General features: G+C 39.2%; 1 protein-coding gene and 2 long non-coding RNA genes across 5 annotated transcripts in view; 1 reads left to right on the top strand and 2 right to left on the bottom strand.

The window, feature by feature from the left end:
- Positions 1-10982: 10982 nt before the first annotated feature.
- Positions 10983-11985, top strand: LOC118561367. Its single transcript, XR_004929996.1, has 2 exons — positions 10983-11208; positions 11766-11985. It is a non-coding gene; the product is annotated as an uncharacterized LOC118561367 (long non-coding RNA).
- Positions 11986-12511: 526 nt separating this feature from the next.
- On the bottom strand, positions 12512-13849 carry LOC118561365. Of its 3 annotated transcripts, none has more exons than XR_004929993.1 (3): positions 13731-13849; positions 12848-13234; positions 12512-12642 (listed from the first exon to the last, which is right to left on the bottom strand). It is a non-coding gene; the product is annotated as an uncharacterized LOC118561365 (long non-coding RNA). The 3 variants fall into 3 exon arrangements; XR_004929992.1 differs by having other exon boundaries at positions 12512-12935; positions 13141-13234; positions 13731-13848; XR_004929991.1 differs by having other exon boundaries at positions 12512-13234; positions 13731-13848.
- Positions 13850-17738: 3889 nt separating this feature from the next.
- The window catches only part of LOC118561363 (coxsackievirus and adenovirus receptor homolog), a 40153-nt gene continuing 38032 nt past the window's right edge, over positions 17739-19859 (bottom strand). Inside the window, exon 3 of the mRNA XM_036133418.1 lies at positions 17739-18746. Within this exon, the coding sequence (XP_035989311.1) occupies positions 18319-18746 (428 nt within the window). The 3' untranslated portion in view covers positions 17739-18318. The remainder of the gene's footprint in view (positions 18747-19859) is intronic.

Raw genomic sequence — 19859 nt, 5'->3', positions numbered from 1 at the left:
TTTTCGTTGCGTTCGCCTGTCTGCTAAGCTCAAAACAACCGCGCCTGGCGTGATGGAGAAACCAGAACAGCTGAGCATCTTTACGACAGTGCACTTTTACTTTTGCCCTCTGGGGGGAGCCTCGCTGGAAAATCAACCCCGGTTGCATAGTATACCTTTAATTTACTCTCATTCTCAGGAGGTGGGTGCTGGTTATGACTAACTTGGTTTATAGGAGTGGTACCAGGTGAATAGTAGCATTCTCCAGTGGTTACAGCAGGCTGAACCATTTCTTTGATATGTGGCTGCCTGGACAGGAGGAATAGTTGGTAGAAATGTCTTCAGTTTCAGTTTCCCATGTCTCTATTGTTGTTGCTGAGAGCTTCTTCTGACATTTCTTCACTGCTCTGAGATCAGCCGACTTCATGAAGCCACTTTGTCATCCTGCTTTGTTCATGTTGGAGGCTATCGCTGCTCAAGAGGATGTTTAGTTCCCTAAATTATTTATTTTCCAGTTTTTTTCTTGAATATATGAACAGGTGAGCTGATGGAGAGTCAGATCATTATGAACGCATTTGAGACAAACTAAAGGAAGTAAATCTGTGCTTAAAAATTTGTGCTGAATTTATTTTACAGTTCCATTAATAATTTCTAGAATTTGTACAAGAAATAGAAATTAACAAATCTGACTTTTCTTTTGTTTTTATGGTTTCAAAGATGACAGGTTACTAACAGTATTTGTTCACTAGGGGGCAGCAGAGTTTAGCCTCTAGGATGAATAAATCTTATTCTTACGTCCCATAATCTATTCATCCTTTGAGTCTAACATCAGTAAGTTGTGAACGTTTTGAAATCTAAATGCCAGAAATGTTTCCTATTTTAAGTCTGTTAGAATTACTCAAATTATTTCTATTTGTTAAACGTCAGAATGATGAAAGGAGGATAATAATACAATAATTTATTACTTTCTTCATATTGAGAAGTTTACATACACTAAGATCACTTACAGTTTTAAAATATCTGGGAACGCCCAGGTGATGATGATGTCATATCTTTGCAAGCTTCTGATTGGTTTATTGACAACAATTGAGTTGATCTGAGACACCTGTGGATGTTATAAAGGCACCTAAGACACTCTTTGTAGAACAAAATGGAAAAATCAAAAGAAATCAGCCAAGATATCAGGAAGAGAATGGTGGATTTGTTCAAGTCTGGTTTATCCTTGGGTGTAATTTCTAAATGTCTGTTTCAAGCCTTTGCTGGGTCTTTATTTTTGCTGGAGAAAAAAGAAAAAAGACATGAGTTGTCTATGAGCAGGCAGGCTCTGATCTGATTTATCAGAAAATCAGGTTATTTTACATATTACACATCTCTTTGTTGGTTTTACAATGCTTATTTTTATTCACTTCTCATTCTATTTTTGTATTAGAAACAAAAGATTTTAATCTACTGTCATTCTAATGTAGAACTATTTTTACCGTTATAGCAGTTTTGAGCAACCAATATAAATGCAGCATCTTTCATGCCATTGTTACCCGTCTCCTTTTTACTGCTTAATTGACAACTTTTACTACAAAAGAATAAATTTATCTCAGCAGCAAACACATCAATGCACTGGGAGAAGCTCCTTCTGCTGGTGAACTTCATGAATTAAGGTTACAACTAGAATCAGTGCATTAACATATGGAGATGGAACCTTCTTCATTTACAAAACAAAACTTAATATATTTCAATGTGACTTTTCATTTGAAGTCAGACCCGCTGTAAGAGCAGCTTTTTGGTCCTTTCCATGCCTGCTGGTCTTTTTACAGTTCTTAGATCTTCTGTGAAGGAAATGTCTCCAGTTGCTGTGGATCTTTCATCCGCTCCATCTGGGCTTTGTTTATTTCAAGGGGACATTTTAGTGTTGGGGTCCGTCCTTCATACGTCGCTAACTCAGTTAGCAGGATTTGATTGTTGACGATTTGGCATGATCTTGGATCGTTTGGTTCTTCGAAACTCATCCTGGACTTGTTGTCATAGCAACATGTGCGCCAGCTTAAACCTGCTCGAGAGCAGGTTTATTTCATGTAAACAAGATTAGATCACGGCTGTATAAGCGGAGGAGATAGGGAAGTCTGCCGTAGCCATGTCCATTTTTATGACAGCAACCTGTTGCGTAAGCTGCAAGAATAATTTGCAAAGTTTTTCGAATTAATCGCGTATTGCGCAATAGACAGGATCCTTTAGCGCAGCGCGACAGTGTAATTGTAGAGAGATTTCTCTTGGTGGCTGTTATAAAAGAGAAACACATCATTTAACAGTGGCTTTTAAAGAGGAAAAAGTGGTGTTAGAGCCATAAATCTAAAATATTTAAGTTATTTGTATGGTGGTTTGCTTTTTATTTTTATCCTATTCAGTAAGATTTGTTCAGGCCATTTTATTGTGAAGTTTAGTTTTACTTTGAAAGGCTTGCTTCCTGTCGAGCCGTATATTGTATTAGAAAAAACTATGGATGGATTATCTAGACACGGAGCAATACAGTTTTACCGTGTAAACTGTGGATGACTTGGAAAAGGAAGATTTTCATTTTTTATAGATAAAGAATTTTTTTTTGGTTAAAATTCCCAGTTTGCACGCGTCCTTTACTTCCCGTATCTAAGGAATGACACTGAAATTTGGATCTGTTGCCATAACAAGTGCCTTTTTAAAATAAAGTATAATAATTAAAGGCTACCGTTTTGTAGAATATTCTTGTACTTCACTTTTACTTGTCCCCATGTTCTAGTGGGTCCCATGGAGGCTCTGACATAAAAGAACAAAGTAAATATGAGATTATTAAAATGCAAAAATTCATACTGTAGAAAGTGATAGAAACATCTACCATGGACAGTATTTACACATTAATTTGTCTGCTGCTTTTTGCCAGCCCTCTCTCCTGGCTTTAACAGATTTTGAGGTGTTTTAATTAATGACTCAAATTCGGCATAACCTTCCATTAAAAGCTCTTGTTCTGCTTGGGAGAAAAACTGTGGGCTTTCTTTGTTCATGCTGAACAGCCAATAGCAGCGCTGCTGATCATTGTTTCTACTATCGATACATTTCCCCTTTTAAACAAACGCATGAACGCGCAGTTATCTCAGATAACTCAATCCAGACATACTAATCATAAACAACAGGTGTGTTCAAAGAACCCAATTAGCCGGATCAGGATTAGCCGGATGAAATCATCTTGGATGTGTCATTTGATCTCAGATGTTTTAGGCAACGTACGAAGAACGGACCCCTGGTGTATTGTAAGGAAATGTGGTCACATGACTCTGATAAACATCATCCAGCAGCAGAAAGAGACTGAGAGTTACTGTGGTTTCATGGAGGATCCTCCTGGGGTCCGTTCTTCGTAGCCTACGTTGCTTAAAACATCCAAGATGATTTCATCCGGCTAATCATGATCCGGCTAAAGAACGCCCACAGTTTTTCTCCCAAGCAGAACACGAGCTTTAATGGAAGGTTATGCTGAATTTACCGCGGTGAAGTTAGTTTGATATTGGACATTGGACATTCAAGCTCCGCGGAGTCAGCGGGATCTAGCTCACGGTTGATCCGGTTGAAGGACTCCGTTTTCGGCCAGAGTCTCTCAGCGGCTCCCTTCTCCCACACGCGGCGGTGCAGTTAGGGACCGTCAAAAAAGTTTTGAACCAAGCACTCCTGAGAAATAAAAATCAATAAATTCCTTATGTAGTGATCAGATAAGACAAAACTAATAGGAAATTATGCCAATAAATAACATCTGTAAGGCACACAAATAGTTATCCCATTTTAAGACTTTCTTTATTTTTAAAGAATTTTTATTATAGAAAAATGTGATATTTCTTCAATAGCTTCCAGGTCATGTGACCCACTGACTTCAAAATTATGTCAAATTGTTCTACTACTTTAGCCAGATGAGGCACACTCATTTTTATCCAATTTTAAGCCTTCGATTATTTTTAAAGATTTTGACTGACTTCAAATCTGTGCGAAATTGTTCTACTACATTAGCTAGATGAAGTACAGCCTTGATGTTGTTGAAACAAATTGCAGTTTTATTGGCAACATATTACTGTATAGTATTTATTTTGAACAGTGTTTAACTGAGTACAAAGTTTGCATATTAGTTGCACAATGGACAGTTCCACCTGCCTTTCTTAGCTTTTTCATCTTCTGTGCTCTTTATGTCAAGGCATGGTACCATCTGTCACAGTTGTCACACTGGATCTGTTAAAATACAACAGATCTGTTGAGTAGGACAAGATGTTATCCCAATAGATACCTAAGGCACCGACGAGACACTGTGGCCATCAAGTGGGTGAGGGCATCCCTTGGGTTCTCAAGTGGGCGCCCTCCTTCTTGGGTGTTTCGCTGATAGGCCCACGACACCTCCAGACGGTTCAGCAGTGAATCCCAGCGTCCCAGGTTCACTCCCATCAACCATCACACACTTGAGCCCCAGGCCAGGTCCTTCTTCTTGGTCCACAGCCACTGGCTCCCCTTTTCAGCAGCCTTGGAGAGGTCCTTAATTGCCTGCCTGTGGGCCTTCCCCTGCACCCCCATCTCCCTGAGTAGCCTTGATGTTGAGGTGGCTACGAATCCCCTGCAGCCTACTTCCACCGGTCGTACCTTCACGTTCCATCCTTGCTGTTGGGCGTCTGCTGCAAGATTGGTGTACCTCAGCTTCTTCCGCTCAAAGGCTTCCTCTACGGCACCTGCCCAGGGTACCGTGAGCTCAATGATGTACACATGCTTGAGTGAGGAAGATCACAGAACGAGGTCTGGACGCAGGTTGATGGATGCAATTTTCTGTGGAAAGCACAGTTTTTGTCCAGGTCTGGCAGCATTTTCCAGTCCTGTGCTCTGCCCAGCTGCCCAATGTCAGCCCTACTGGTGATGGTGAAGCTGGCTTGACCCTCTTGAACAAAAAGTGTTGGCTGCCGGTGGAATTGGGGAGGGGGCGCATTTGCACTCATCTGCTGGCATTCAAGCACTGCTGCAAGACTTCTGAGCACCTGGTTGTGTCGCCAGGTGTAGCGACCTTGGGTAAGGCTGGTCTTGCATCCCACTAAGATGTGCTTTAGTTTTGCTGGGCTTGGACACAAGGAGCATGTGGGGTCGTAAGCCATACCATTGGCTTAGGTTTGCAGGTGACGGTAAAACATCATAAGCAGCTCTGATGGTAAAGCTTTCCCTGAATGGTTCCATCTCCCATAGATCTTTCCAGGAGAGAAGAAAAGATACCATTTCAGTTTTATAGTAATACAGTAAACACTCCTCTCCTGTCACAGATTAGGGTGTTTATTTGCTTGTCATCTATAAATTACAACTTCAACACTACCTGTAGTTTGTCTATATTTATGCTTCAAATTTACACATTGTGTAAACATTGTTGCACATTTACACACACACACACACATATATATATATACACATATTATATATATATATATATATATATATACACACACACACAAACAAACATAAAACCCCTGGCAAAAATTATGCAATCACCAGCCTCGGAGGATGTTCATTCAGTTGTTTAATTTTGTAGAAAAAAGACAGATCACAAATATGACAAAACTAAAGTCATTTCAAATGGCAACTGTCTGACTTTATGAAATTTAAGAAATACTAAAAGAAATCCATACATTAATTTTCTGACCCGCTTAATCCCTCATGGGGTCGCTGGTGCCTATCTCCAACGTTCTAAAAGAAATCAAGAAAAAAAATTGGTAGTCAGTAACGGTTACTTTTTTGACCAAGCAGAGGGAAAATAATATGGAATCACTCAATTCTGAGGAAAAACTTATGGAATCATGAAAAACAAAAGAACGCTCCAACACATCACTAGTATTTTGTTGCACCACCTCTGGCTTTTATAACAGCTTGCAGTCTCTGAGGCATGGACTTAATGAGTGATAAACAGTACTTTTCATCAATCTGGCTCCAACTTTCTCTGATTGCTGTTGCCAGATCAGCTTTGCAGGTTGGAGCCTCGTCATGGACCATTTTCTTCACATTCCACCAAAGATTTTCAATTTGATTAAGATCCGGACTATTTGCAGGCCAGGACATTGACATTGTGTCTTTTTCAAGGAATGCTTTCACAGTTTTTGCTCTATGGCAAGCTGCATTATCATCTTGAAAAATTATTTCATCATTCCCAAACATCCTTTCAATTGATGGGATAAGAAAAGTGTCCAAAATCTCTATGTAAACTCCTGCATTTATTGAAGATGTAATGACAGCCATCTCTCCAGTGCCTTAACCTGACATGCAGCCCGATATCATCAATGACTGTGGAAATGTGCATGTTCTCTTCAGGCAGTCATCTTTACAAGTCTTATTTGAACAGCACCAAACAAAAGTTTTAGCATCATCACCTTGCCCAATGCAGAATCGAGATTCATCACTGAATATGACTTTCATCCAGTCATCCACAGTCCACGATTGCTTTCCTTGTAACCTTGTTTTTTTTGTTTAGGTGTTAATGATGGCTACTTTTAGCTTTCCTGTATGTAAATCCATTTCCTTTAGGCTGTTTCTTACAGTTCTGTCACAGACATTGACTCCAGTTTCCTCCCATTCGTTCCTCATTTCTTTTGTTGTGAATTTTCGGTTTTTGAGACATATTGCTTTAAGTTTTCTGTCTTGACGCTGTGATGTCTTCCTTGGTCTACCAGTATGTTTGCCTTTAACAACCTTCCAATGTCGTTTGTATTTGGTCCAGATTTTAGACACAGCTGACTGTGAACAACCAACATCTTTTGCAACATTGCGTGATGACTTACACTCTTTTAAGAGTTTGATAATCCTCTCCTTTGTTTCAGCTGATATCTCTCGTGTTGGAGCCATTTCCAAGATGTCATCACTCCTTTTTATTGCAGACTAACGAGCAGGTCCAATTTGATGCAGGGTGATTCCATCATTTTTCCTCAGAATTGAATGATTACATATTATTTTCCCTCTGCTTGGTCTAAAAAAGTAACCGTTACCGACTATCAATTTTATTTCTTGATTTCTTTTAGTGTTTCTTAAAGCCAGACAGTTGTCATTTGAAATTACTTTAGTTTTGTGTCATATTTGTGATCTGTTTTTTTTTTTTCTACAAAATTCAACAACTGACTGAACATCCTCCAGGGCCGGTGATTCCATAATTTTTGCCAGGGATTGTATATGTATGGTTGTTTTCCTTTCTTTATCAGTGTTTGATGACTACACATGTTCCACAATGTGTGCTGCCTGCAAGCCACCATTTGCTGGACCTCCAATTACAGACTGGGTGAGAGTATGCATACATAGGGACTAACTCTAGATAGTTTTGAAGTTGTAATTTATACAATAGAATTAAAAAAATTCTAACGAATAAAGCCCTTAATAATCAAGCTCCATCATGTTTTAGAGCTCTGATTACCCCGTATGTTCCTAACAGAGCACTTCGCTCTCAGACTGCAGGTCTGCTAGTGGTTCCTAGAGTCTCTAAAAGTAGAATGGGAGGCAGATCCTTTAGCTATCAGCCTCCTCTCCTGTGGAACCAACTCCCAGTTTTGGTCCGTGAGGCAGACACCCCGTCTACTTTTAAGACTAAGCTTAAAACTTTCCTTTTTGACAAAGCTTATAGTTAGAGTGGCTCATGTTACCCTGAGCTACCTCTATAGTTATGGTGCTATAGGCTTAGGCTACTGGAGGACATCAGGGTCTATTTTTCTCACTCTGCTTAATTCTCCTACTGCTCTCCAGTTTTGCATTGCTTGTCTTCATTTCAGCTTTTAACATTTTGTGCTCTCTCTTTTTTCTTCATAGTAGGCACACCTGGTCTGGTCTTCTGTTAACTGTGACATCATCCAGAGAAGACGGCTCACCCGCTACTACCATCTAATGTAGAACAGATTACTAGATCAATGTGTGCTTCTGTGCTTTTTTGTTTCTCTTGTTGTGTCTCTGCTCTGTCTTCTGTAACCCCAGTCGGCCGAGACAGATGACCGTTCATACTGAGCCTGGATCTGCTGGAAGTCTTTCCTTACCATCAATGGGGAATTTTTCAACACTGTTCAAAATAAATACTTTACAGTTATATGTTGTCAATAAAACTGTCCTTTGTTTCAACAACATCAAGGCTATGCCCCATCAAGGTAAAGTAGTAGAACAATTTGACACAGATTTTAAGTCAGTGGGTCACATGACCTGGAAGCTATTGAAGAAATATCAATTATTTTTATAATAAAAATTCTTTAAAAATAGAAAAAGGCTTAAAATTGGATATAAATGAGTGTGCCCCATCAAGCTAATGTAGTAGAACAATTTGACATAATTTTGAAGTCAGTGGGTCACATGACCTGGAAGCTATTGAAGAAATATCACATTTTTCTATAATAAAAATTCTTTAAAAATAAAGAAAGTCTTAAAATGGGATAAAAATGACTATGCCCCATCAAGCTAATGTAGTAGAACAATTTGACACAGATTTGGAGTCGCACCATGAGACCCATCTCATGGATTTAGCTGTTACAGGAATGGAGAACTCCTTCAGTGATAGACTGGAGAGCTGCACAAATGGCAGACGCGTCCTCTGATCATTACTTCTCCCAACAAAGTAGATATTTTTCTATGATTGTTATCGTATTACCAGCTTATATTTGTAGGTTGTGGTGTGATATTTGGACTTGTGTCCCAGTTCAAAAAGCTTGATATTTAAAATAAATAGAGAAGAAGCTGAATTTATTTTAGAATTTTTTTTGTTTCCTTTGGTACGTGTGTGTGTGTGTGTGGGGGGGGGGGGTCAACACACTGAGTTTACAAGACTCTTCCTTTTGCACTGGATGACTTTTTAGGTGGAACAAATTTGTACTACTGCTACTTTTTGTGGCAATGTTGTTACGGCAAGTTTTGCAAATTACCGCATTTTGTTCGACATCCTTCTTGTGAAATCCAAACCACGGCCTGAAAAGCTCGCTGTCGCCATAGTTCTCGCTGTCAATCAACGTACATAAGCGTACGGGTTCGTTGTTGTGTGTGGGCGCCAGAACTCTTTCTGGTTTGGAGGAGGAACGAGTGATGCGTTCACAGCATGTGGGAAAAACTAAACTCAGTGAATTAAATACAGCGGCAAAATCTTGCCATGAAAATTTACACTCTGTCGCAATAAAGTCATTTTAATCATGGCGCAGAAGAAAACTTGAGATACATCGAGTATACTCGATGTATCGGCCACCCTAGAAACTAAAATCAAGCAAGTAAAAACAGTTGGACTACAAAGTGAACTAATGATGTTTCAGTAATAAAGTTTAACTAGAACAGTCGAAGCCAATCCCAAACAAATGTTTTTAATTTTGATTTAAAGGAATGCAGGCTTTCTGCACTTTTATAATAATAATAATAATAATCGTAAATATTATAATTATAATATAAAATAATAATAATATCGTCTTTATTGTCATTGCAATGAAATTTCATCCATACATCCATTTTCTGACCGCTGGTGCCTACCTCCAGGGGTTCACCCTGGACAGGTCGCCAGTCCGTCGCAGGGCAACACAGAGACAAACAACCATTCACACACACACACTCACACCTAAGGACAATTTAAACAAGCCAATTAACCTAACAGCAACAAAATTTGTTCTCTGCTTTTAACCCATCCCCTTGGGGAGCAGTGGGCTGCCATGTGCGGCCCTGGGGAGCAATCAGGGGTTAAAGGTCTTGCTCAGGGACCCAGAGTGCAGGCAGTGGGGATTGAACCGGGTACTTGCATCCTTCCCAGAGTGCAAGCTGCTCTAACCACTAGGCCACCACCCCCCATATGGTTGAGTGGGGCTGTAGGATGATGTAAAATGATACCAACACCAATAAGATATAAATGAGATATGAACCCTTATCCACTGTCCTAAAACAGTAGACAAGTTTTCTGGAAAAGGCTTCTGGCAAAGTAACATGAAATGGTGTCAAGGAGGCGCCTTCAGACCACATATTGATTAGAATATCAGTAGAAAGGTGAACTTCATCTAACTGAGAACTGAGAAGTTTAAGCTTCAGAGTATAAACTCTGCCCTGCTGTGTGACCTGATGATGAAGAAACAAAAATCACATAAAAAGCTTAAAATAAATGTAATGAGCGCCTGAAGCTTCCTAAAATGCAACTGATTACATCTGAGTATGTTTAAGCTTTGCTAACTCTGCTTTTAAGAACCAGTTAAAACTGTCAGAAATCTCTGACTGCAGCAGAGAAACACCATCAGCTAGAAGTTAGTTTATCCTCCATGTTGATGTGTTGAAAGCTTCTCCCAGGTCAGCATTATGGATTTTTCTCAACCAGTTCTTTCAGCGATATCTCACCAATAACTGCTGCTGCTACTGCTGGAGGACATTTGGATTTCAGTGATGAATATCTGGACTTCTTATAGAACACAGCAGCAACACCACCAACAACCACAAGAGCAACAGCACAAACTGAGACACCAATTATCAGTCCAGTCTTGATCCATCCACCCTCCTTTATTTCATCCTTGTTTCCTGCAGAAGAGAATCAGGAGTTAGTCTGATGTTTCAGCTAGGAGACGATAGAGAAGCTGCTGTCCCACATCATCTACTGATCTCTGATCTCAGAGCAGCTGCTTCCTCCAGAGTCTCATCAGCATCTCCAGCTCTGTTTCCTCCACCTTTCTATTACGCTCCCTCCTCTGAAGGTCCACTAGATTAAATGTTGTAGACAGCAGCAGACCATAGCAGCAGTTCTTGAAGGTGACCTTGTAGTGCAGCTCTGCAGCTTGTCATGTTGCTTAAAGTGACTAAACTACGGTGGCCGACAGGTGCAAATGCGCAGCAAAAGAGAAAACACGCAAACAAAAAAGAAGACACCCCCGAATGAAATGCAGCAAACAAAAGCTGTGTCTCAATTCGGCGGCTGCGTCCTTCGAAGGACCCAGCCTACTCAGCCTTAGGAGGACCCAGCCATCGGAGGATGCTCCGGAGGATCCTCAGCCGTTGGTAAATGGGACGGTCTAGCCTTTGGAGCACTTCCTGGTTGCGACACGACGTCATCACGTCTACCCCAAGCCCGGGGAAAACCAGCACCAGCGCCGATAAACGACGCAAAAAAATGGATATTGAATTATTTTTTTTATTTACTTGTTATTGGAGGAGGAGAGTCAGTTTAGCCGGCTTCGGCGGCAGTAAAACCGGCGACGAATTTTCCTCAGGCTGGAGGAGCGCAGTGGAGAGGTAACATTTACCTGCTATTATTTTCACCCACAGGGACCTGCTAATGATCATAATATACCAGTTATTAAACAAACGCTTGTCAGCAGATTGATGAATATGTTTAAATATAAAATGTTATATTTATTTGTAAGACTTGATATAGGCTTATGTTTGTAACTTTAGTAATTTGAATTGAATAGTTAAATGTGTACAAACCCTGTAAATAACTGACTTAAATCACTACTTTCACTATCACTAATGTGTTGAGAAGCCAAATAAAACTAATATCGAGAAATAAATCATTATTTGTCTAAATTGTTATCCCCTTACTGCCGGATTTTATTTGTAATTATATAACGAAAAAATAATACAGGAAATATAAATCTAAATATAAAAACGTAAAAAAAAAAGTTAAATAGGGGATCTAGATGAAGTAAAATAAGTAAAGGCCAGAATTGTTTGGTCACAAATTAGCAACACCAGGCGTTAAGGGGTTAACATTCACTAGAATTATATCAGCTAAAATGACATTGCTATCATCTAATCCTGTTGTTCTTAATCTTCATGTCTCTATCCAGACAAGGCCGATGTACTGCTGCATCAACTTAAATGCACAACATCTGCCTGGGAGCCAGTGACATCATGGCCCCAGACGATGAAGTGCAGGACGACATGCCAGAGGATGAGGAGGGGGAGAACGTGTTGGAGGCAGTCAGTGGTGCTCCCTGGCGGGACCAGCTGTCTGCCGAGGTGTCTGCCCTGGAGGAGGGTCTACCCGACCACGATTACATTTAGATGGCAAGTATAATCACTTTTTAGCTTTTCTCATGTAAGGGTTATGAAAACAGTTGTAGTAAAGTCATTTTCTGCGTCGTCTTAAACATTTTTAGTAACATGGCAGCCGTCGATTGGGTCAGCCCTGCAAACCCTGATGGACGATGTGGTGAACAGTGGAGAGAGGCATCCCCCACCCCCCAGATGATGTCCCACTCGCAGTCAGAAGACTCCAAGGTCATCTGTGTGGCATCCCATCCAGTCCAGCAGCACCACCAGGGACTCCTGCTCAGTCAAAATTGTATTATATATATATATATATATATATATATATATATATATATATATATATATATTCTTTAGTAATATTTATTTTATATCTTCTGTAAATAGTTAAAATGTTTTTGATAGTTTATTGTAAATACTTGTTTCCCTAAAAATAAATTGATGTTATCACTGAGAAGTTGTTCTAAGTTTACTTAATTTGTAAAGAAGTGATGAAACAGATGATGTAAAAGGTTAAAAGACTTTAAGAACACACAGACAACAATAACTTTTATAAACAATTTAATAATTTAATTTAACAATAACAGTAACACAGAACCTGAGGATAAACCATGGCCAGTTGGCAGCAGTAGGCTTCCCACTGACCCCCTGCCCTGTCCCTGGATCTTTGCATTCCTAAAGTAGAGGAAAACAATTTGTGTCAACAGATGCAATTTTCTGTAGTGTTTCTTTGAAGCTAGAAAAAAGGAGTGTTTATATATATATATATATATATATATATATATATATATATATATATATATATATATATATATATATATATGTGTGTGTGTGTGTGTGTGTGTGTGTATTTCATTACATTAGCCAAACCTGAACATACTTTGTATTTTTTTTCCAAGTTGTCCCACTTTTTTTTGGCCTGTTGTGGCTCAACTTCACCCTCCAGGCCAGTTTTTTGCAGGATTGTTCTAAACAAGAGAAACGAGAAGAGATAAACACACAAGGATCCCTACTATCACAACTATAAGATTAAAAAAAAGTAACATCTGGGCATCATTTGATGTGATCAAAAGATTATATTTGTACGTTGGTGTTTGAACAGGACTTCTTTGAACTTGTGTGACTTTTACATACAAATGCAACATGTATATGGAATTATGTCTCAACTCTTACCTCCATCAGACTGCAGCAGTGTTTTTGGCCCCGGTAAAGAGGTGGTTATTTTGCCCACGGAGTTTTATCAACTCCTCTGTATGCTCCCTGCTCCCTAGAACAAAATGACATGTAAAGCATATTTCTGTTATGTCAACAGGCAAAATGACTGTTCTGTATAATTACGCCAGTGTTGTTCTTCAAGTGAATTATACTTTAAACCTTATTATACTGTACTGTAAATTAACTATACGTTATTGAGTATTCAAACAAAACTTTTGCAGTATTAACAGCCCAGTACAGCTGGACTGATGTTATTTCTTCAGCTGCATTAAGCTTTGACAGTTCTAATCATTTGTAATAAACTGTATGAGAATAAATTGATCGGATTTGTGAGGGACATGGCTATCAGCACAGTTACAATAAGATGTAGGTTAAAATAAAAAATTGTGACATTTTTATTCAGTCTTTTAATGTTGCTAAAAGTCTCGTATCAACAGATTAGCTCCAAGCTTTAGCTTTAGCTGGTCCTACAAATTCCGGTGGCTCCGTTACCGTCATGTATTTTAATAATGTTCAGTTAACAAATAAAATAAAAACAAACTACTTACATAGCTGTACTCAGCACTACTGCCAGCGCTGCTGCTGCTTTCCTTTAGTCTTGATGAAAATCCGCCTTCTTTCTTCTTCTTAAACTACTAAAAAAAAAGCGCGCAAAGCACCTCGGGAAATCTTATGGCAGGCGAGGCCAGTAAGGATGGTCGCGGTGCATCCTCAGAATTCGGGGAAAAGGAGGACGCATTTGAAGGCTGCATTTTAAGCATCCTCAGAATTTTTGCCAAATGGGACAGCCTCCGCGCATCGTTGTGACGTCACCGGCCTTAAAATGCGTCCTTCGAAGGACGCAGCCGCCGAATTGAGACACAGCAAAAAAGTGTTGAAAACGGAAGTGCGGTCCGTGTACCTTAAGGCAATTCGATTTTTTTCCAAAACAAAGCAGTTTTTCCGTTTTTGTCAACACAATTTAGAAACGGAAAACCAGAAAAACTTAATGAAAAAAACGGCCCGTTTTTCGATTTTGCCCATTCATTTTTCCATTTTCTTCTTCAGATTGAAAGAAGAAGACGGTTTTCACGGCTGGCACGGAAGTGCAGAAAAATATTTCAAAATAAAGGCCTAGATGTACGCGTAACATAATGCAAGCCTGAAATAAAAATGAAGCAGAGAGATGTCTTTTGAATAAAAAGAGAACCTTTTTACGTTGCAACATGATAGTTTATTGTAAAAAAAAAAAAAAAACGTGAGCTTTATTACGTTATTGTGTGTTTTATTGTTTTGGGGGGGGGGGGGGGGGTAATGTCTGGGCAGGATGAAGGTTGAGATGAAAACCTGTTGCTGTTAAATGTGACAACATTTCAATAAAATATTAACCACTTGGTCTCATATAAATGTGTGAAATAACCACAAATCTTCAATAGTTCAAGCCAAAATAAATATTAAAAATTCTTAGTACCTTAAGGGAAATTTAAATATATTAAAAAAAATCAATCAAAATATAGTAGAAGAATGTGAGCTGCTGGCAGGAAGGATCTTGAGGAGCTATCATCTTAAAGAACATGAAGAAGTCCCTTGCTCTTTTGATTCTTCACTGTGTTTTGGAGAGAAGGAAGTTATCCATCATCTTCAGTAGCTTATGCAGCATTTTTTTATGGACAATCAGCTCAGCGGTTCCGGTAGTGGATCCTCAGCACAGGACCAGCTTTCTGGATCGGTTCTTTCAGCAAATGAGCAAATAATTGCACTTTCTAAAACAGACTTAAAAAAAGCTAGGCAATGCAGCGTATCTAGCTATTGGTTAGATTGGATCTCAGTTTCTTTATGAATTAGAATCTCCATCTATAGGCTATTCAATAAGGGAGATTGTAACACTTGTTTAGTAAAAATGTAATAAAAATTTCCATCAAGGAGAGAGGAAGCACTGAGGAACTCCCGTGAAAGCCGCTATAGATGCTTTTCTAGTCCAGACAGGGAACAGTTTCACTTTTTAATTATCATCTTTTGTACGACAAATAGGAAATATATGAGGCACTCTATCCCGGTGGCAGTAGGGGAGACCGGGGCTAGTTGTCACATTGCAATTATCTTCTCCAGCAGAGGGTGCAACCAAAAAGTGGAATACTAGTTTTCTTCCTTTGCATGGTCAGGTCTCACGGACTGAGTGAGAAGAGGACAGGACATTGTAAGTTTAAATGAGCACCAATGGACCATTTTCCACTACCCAAAGTAAAAAAATTAAAAAATATTAACTCTATATTTTTTAAAATTACCTTCATTCAGATAAAAATTCTAGCAGTTATACATATGGACTTGTTAAAGTAGATATTAAGGCATCCAGTCATACTTCAGTCATTGTTTTGATTAAGCCTAACATTAAGATAGAGCTATTCAATTCAATTTTATTTATATAGCGCCAATTCATGAAACATGTCATCTCGAGACACTTTAAAAAGTCAAGTTCAATCATATTATACAGATTGGTCATAAATGTCCTATATAAGGAAACCAGTTGATTGCTTCAAAGTCCCGACAAGCAGCATTCACTCCTGGAGAAGCGTAGAGCCACAGGGAGAGTCGTCTGCATTGTACATGGCTTTGCTGCAATCCCTCATACTGAGCAAGCATGAAGCGACAGTGGAAAGAAAAACTCCCCATTAACGGGAAGGAAAACCTCCGGCAGAACCGGGCTCAGTATGAACGGTCATCTGCCTCGACCGACTGGGGTTACAGAAGACAGACCAGAGACACAACAAGAGAGACAAAAAAGCACAGAAGCACACATTGATCTAGTAATCTGTTCTACATTAGATGGAAGTAGCGGGTGAGCCGTCTTCTCTGGATGATGTCACAGCTAACAGAACGTCAGACTATGAAGAAAAAGAGAGAACAAAAAGTTAAAAGCTGAAATGGCAACAGTCATTTCAATGCAATGCAAAACTGGAGAACAGGAGAAATCAGCAGAGTGAGAAAAATAGACCCTGATGTCCTCCAGTAGCCTAAGCCTATAGCAGCATAACTATAGAGGTAGCTCAGGGTAACATGAGACACTCTAACTATAAGCTTTGTCAAAAAGGAAAGTTTTAAGATTAGTCTTAAAAGCAGCATTAGCAAAAAAAAAAGCTAGCATTAGCAAACATGATCATTTTGGGGCAAGTTGTCACAAAATGATCATTTTTAAAAATAATTTAAATCCATACATCCTACTAAATATTTTAAATTTTTTTCAGAAAAAAGAGCAATTTAAAAGAGAGGACAAAGTGAGAAGATGGTCAGGAGTTATAAAAGAAAAACAGAGCATGGCCGTGCAGCACCTGACGTGATGCTGAGGGCAGTCAGGCAGGTGACCCTAGGTCACAAGTCGAACAGAAGTACAGCGAAGGACTTTAATGTCAATTACCGTACTTTGGGGTGATACTGTAAAACATTCACACCAGCGGAAATTCAGGGTGAGACAGCTATCAATCAATGTTTCATAATATTTAATTTTATTTCATGTTATTTCATATGAAGCATGTGCTCCTGGCAATTCAGTCTACATAAGCTATGCCCAAACTGCAACTCAGATGAGGAGTCTGACTCTGAGATTTTCTTTTGTTTGTATTCAAAGTTTAAGTGTCAGTTTCGTAATGCATGTTGCATATTTATTTCATAAATAGTAAAAGTGAGTTATTGTCATTTATTCACTTAACATTAAAAATAACAACAAAATTCATTTTGCCCTTTTTTTATTGTTTGCAAAACCCCGTGTGAGAACTCACCCTTTGGAGGGGCAACTTGTCACATGGTGACAATCTCCATTAGATCGCTTATAACTCTGCACAGGAATAAGATATGAAAAATACCAGAATACAAAATATATACCTGAGACTTTGCTCTTACATCTGGTACATATGTTTTTTATATATGGTGTTTTGATTCCAATATTTATGTATGAGTGTAAAAAGTGCCCCGGTCTCCCCTATTTCTTTTTGTTGTTGGTGAAGATAAATCAATTAAATCAATAAAAACAACTTTGTTTCTCTGTTAGCTTCAACAATATATACTGTTCACTAAAAACAAGACACGTATAGACAGTAATCCTATGTGAAGGTGGGTTTTGCTTGATGAGAAAAATCTTCAAATAATGCTTCCATATTTTTGTATACAGCATTTGATCAGCCTTTGTGTTTCATGTTCCACCAATAAAACACACAATAATGTAATAAAGCTCACGTATGTACAATAAACTATCATGTTGCAACCTAAAAAGGTCCTCTTTTTATTCAAAAGAAATCTCTCCGCTTCATTTTTTTTCTTCAGACTTGCATTATGTTACGTGTACATCTAGGCTTTTATTTTGAAATATTTTCCCGCACTTCCGGGCCAGCCATGAAAGCGTCTTCGTCTTTCAATCTTAAAAAGAAAATGGAAAAAAGAAATCGAAAAACTTTTTGTTTGCTGCATTTCATTCGGGGGTGTCTTCTTTTTTGTTTGCTGCATTTTATTTGTGCGCGTGTCTTTTTTTTGTTTGCATGTTTTCTCTTTTGCTGCGCATTTGCACCTGTCGGCCACCGTACTAAACAGCTTGATGGTAGAAATCTTTCTCCACCTTTAACAGGATCCTGAGGAAAGTTCTGGAGGATTGTTGCTGTTCTGCTCCAGAACAGCAACAATCCTCTGATCCAGAAGCTGTTCTCTGAAAGCCAGGAGTCCATCTTGGTGCTGGCCAGGAGCAGATCACATGATGCTGCTCTACATATCTGATGTCTGACTACTGGGGACTGAAATAGACTTTATTCTGCATTGATTTCAGCATCTTTACCTGAAATCAGCTGATTGGTAAATGACTGGAATGACATGGAGACTGATTTTAAACAGAGTCACTGCCAGCCCTCATTTATCTTCTGATTCTCCACATTTGTTTCTATGTCTTCAATAATAAATAAATGTCTTAGAGCACATCAGTAGAACTGTAATAATAGATGATTTTAGCAGCAGCAGCAAAGCAGCATCTGATGCTTCTTGAACTAAATCAAAGCAGCTGGATGACGTTCTACATTTCTGTTGGACTTTCTGGAAGAAAACTGTCAAATTGTTCAGTTCTAGGATGGTTCTGTCAGAAATGAAAACCAGGATTCATTGAAGTCTTTCTGTCCATCTCCATCATCTAACATCTGATCTGTTTCTCTCTTCCATCAACAACCAGGAAGCTGCAGGAGCTTCTGATCCACAGACAGACTCACCTGGTCCAACGCTCAGGTTAATGGTGCAGATGGGCTTAGTATCCTGAATCTTCCTGCGATTATTTCCTCCCTGAATGACCCGACACTCATATGTTCCTGTATCATCAGTCGTCACGTTCTTCAGAACCAAAGACACGTCTCCATTCTTCACGTCCAGCAGATCCACCCGGTTCCTAAAGGATGGAGGCTGACCCTCTGGATCAAACTGACTGTCCCTGTACAGAAGAACATAATGATCTGACTCCAGATCAGTTCTGCTCCACTCTACAACTATAACATCTTTGTTCTCAGCTGCTCTACATGGCAGAGTGACGTTGTCTCCTGGTTCTGCTCTGATGATTCTCGGACCTACAGGAGAGAAAACAACACAGAGCAGAGAAGTTAGAGAGGAGCTCTGATTATTCACTGTAAGAATCATTTAATGTCTAATCCTGCTTTAGAAACAGAAACACTAGTTGATTAAATAATTACTCTCACTTTCTTATTGAATTAATAACAGTTAAAACCAGATCTTCAAATTCTATGGTTACTGTGCTATAACAGGAGAGCAGTTTGTTGGGAACTTTAAATGCACACTGGTTATTTCTGTAGAGTTGAATTTAGGGCTGCAACAATGCATCTTTAATGACTGACAAAAGTGTTGGCAATGAATTTCATCATAGATTCGTTGTGTGCCATGTCGCAGAGCCATTTACCTCACCTGCTTTCGGCAATGCTGACTGACTCCAGAGCAATGTAAACAAAGTGGGGGCGGTATTTTCAAATATTGCTGTTTTGTAGTAAATTCTACAATTGACATCACAGAGCCAGCTGATTGCAGCAAGTCCTCAAAAGGTAGGGAGCACTTTGCCCTTCACAAAAACAAAAAAATAAGTAATGTGAACATATCTAACCTGAAACAACTTGGAGTCATTGATGAGGGTGAAGAAAGCTCAAGTTGTTACAATGTCTGACGATTTTTTTGTTTCACAGTGAGAAAACGTGAACAGTACTTGGCTCGGGGCTGTAAGTGGACTCCTGCATGGCCGAAGTTGTGCTTCAAGGTGCCGCCTGAACATCTGGTAGCTCGACTAATGTACCTGTTAGCTTGTTAGCTGGTTAATGACAGGAGCTTGTTTAAGAGGTGAAACATACCCTAATCTGCTTAAAATGTGCTTGGATTAAAAGGAAAGATATTCGGTCTCAAAATATAATAATCTGATCGTGACATGTGTTTACTTGGACCAAAGTTTATTCAAAGTAGAAACTTTCTGACATTAGCAGAATTGTTCCATTTGCATAAAACAATGGCAGAAGTTTTGTACTTTGTCATGCGGAAAAAAACAAGTGCAGAGGTGTATTCTGTTGCGTGTCCAGAGAATGGTTCTGAGATGGTGGAAAACTCCTGCTGCTGCTATTCATTATGATCCTCCCAAAATGTTCTGTGCTCCACAGCACTGCAACTCCATCCCCCACATGCAG

This window comes from Fundulus heteroclitus, unplaced genomic scaffold (genome assembly GCF_011125445.2).
Source record: "Fundulus heteroclitus isolate FHET01 unplaced genomic scaffold, MU-UCD_Fhet_4.1 scaffold_62, whole genome shotgun sequence".
Taxonomy (NCBI): Eukaryota; Metazoa; Chordata; class Actinopteri; order Cyprinodontiformes; family Fundulidae; genus Fundulus; species Fundulus heteroclitus.
This window is presented reverse-complemented; position numbering and strand designations above follow the sequence as displayed.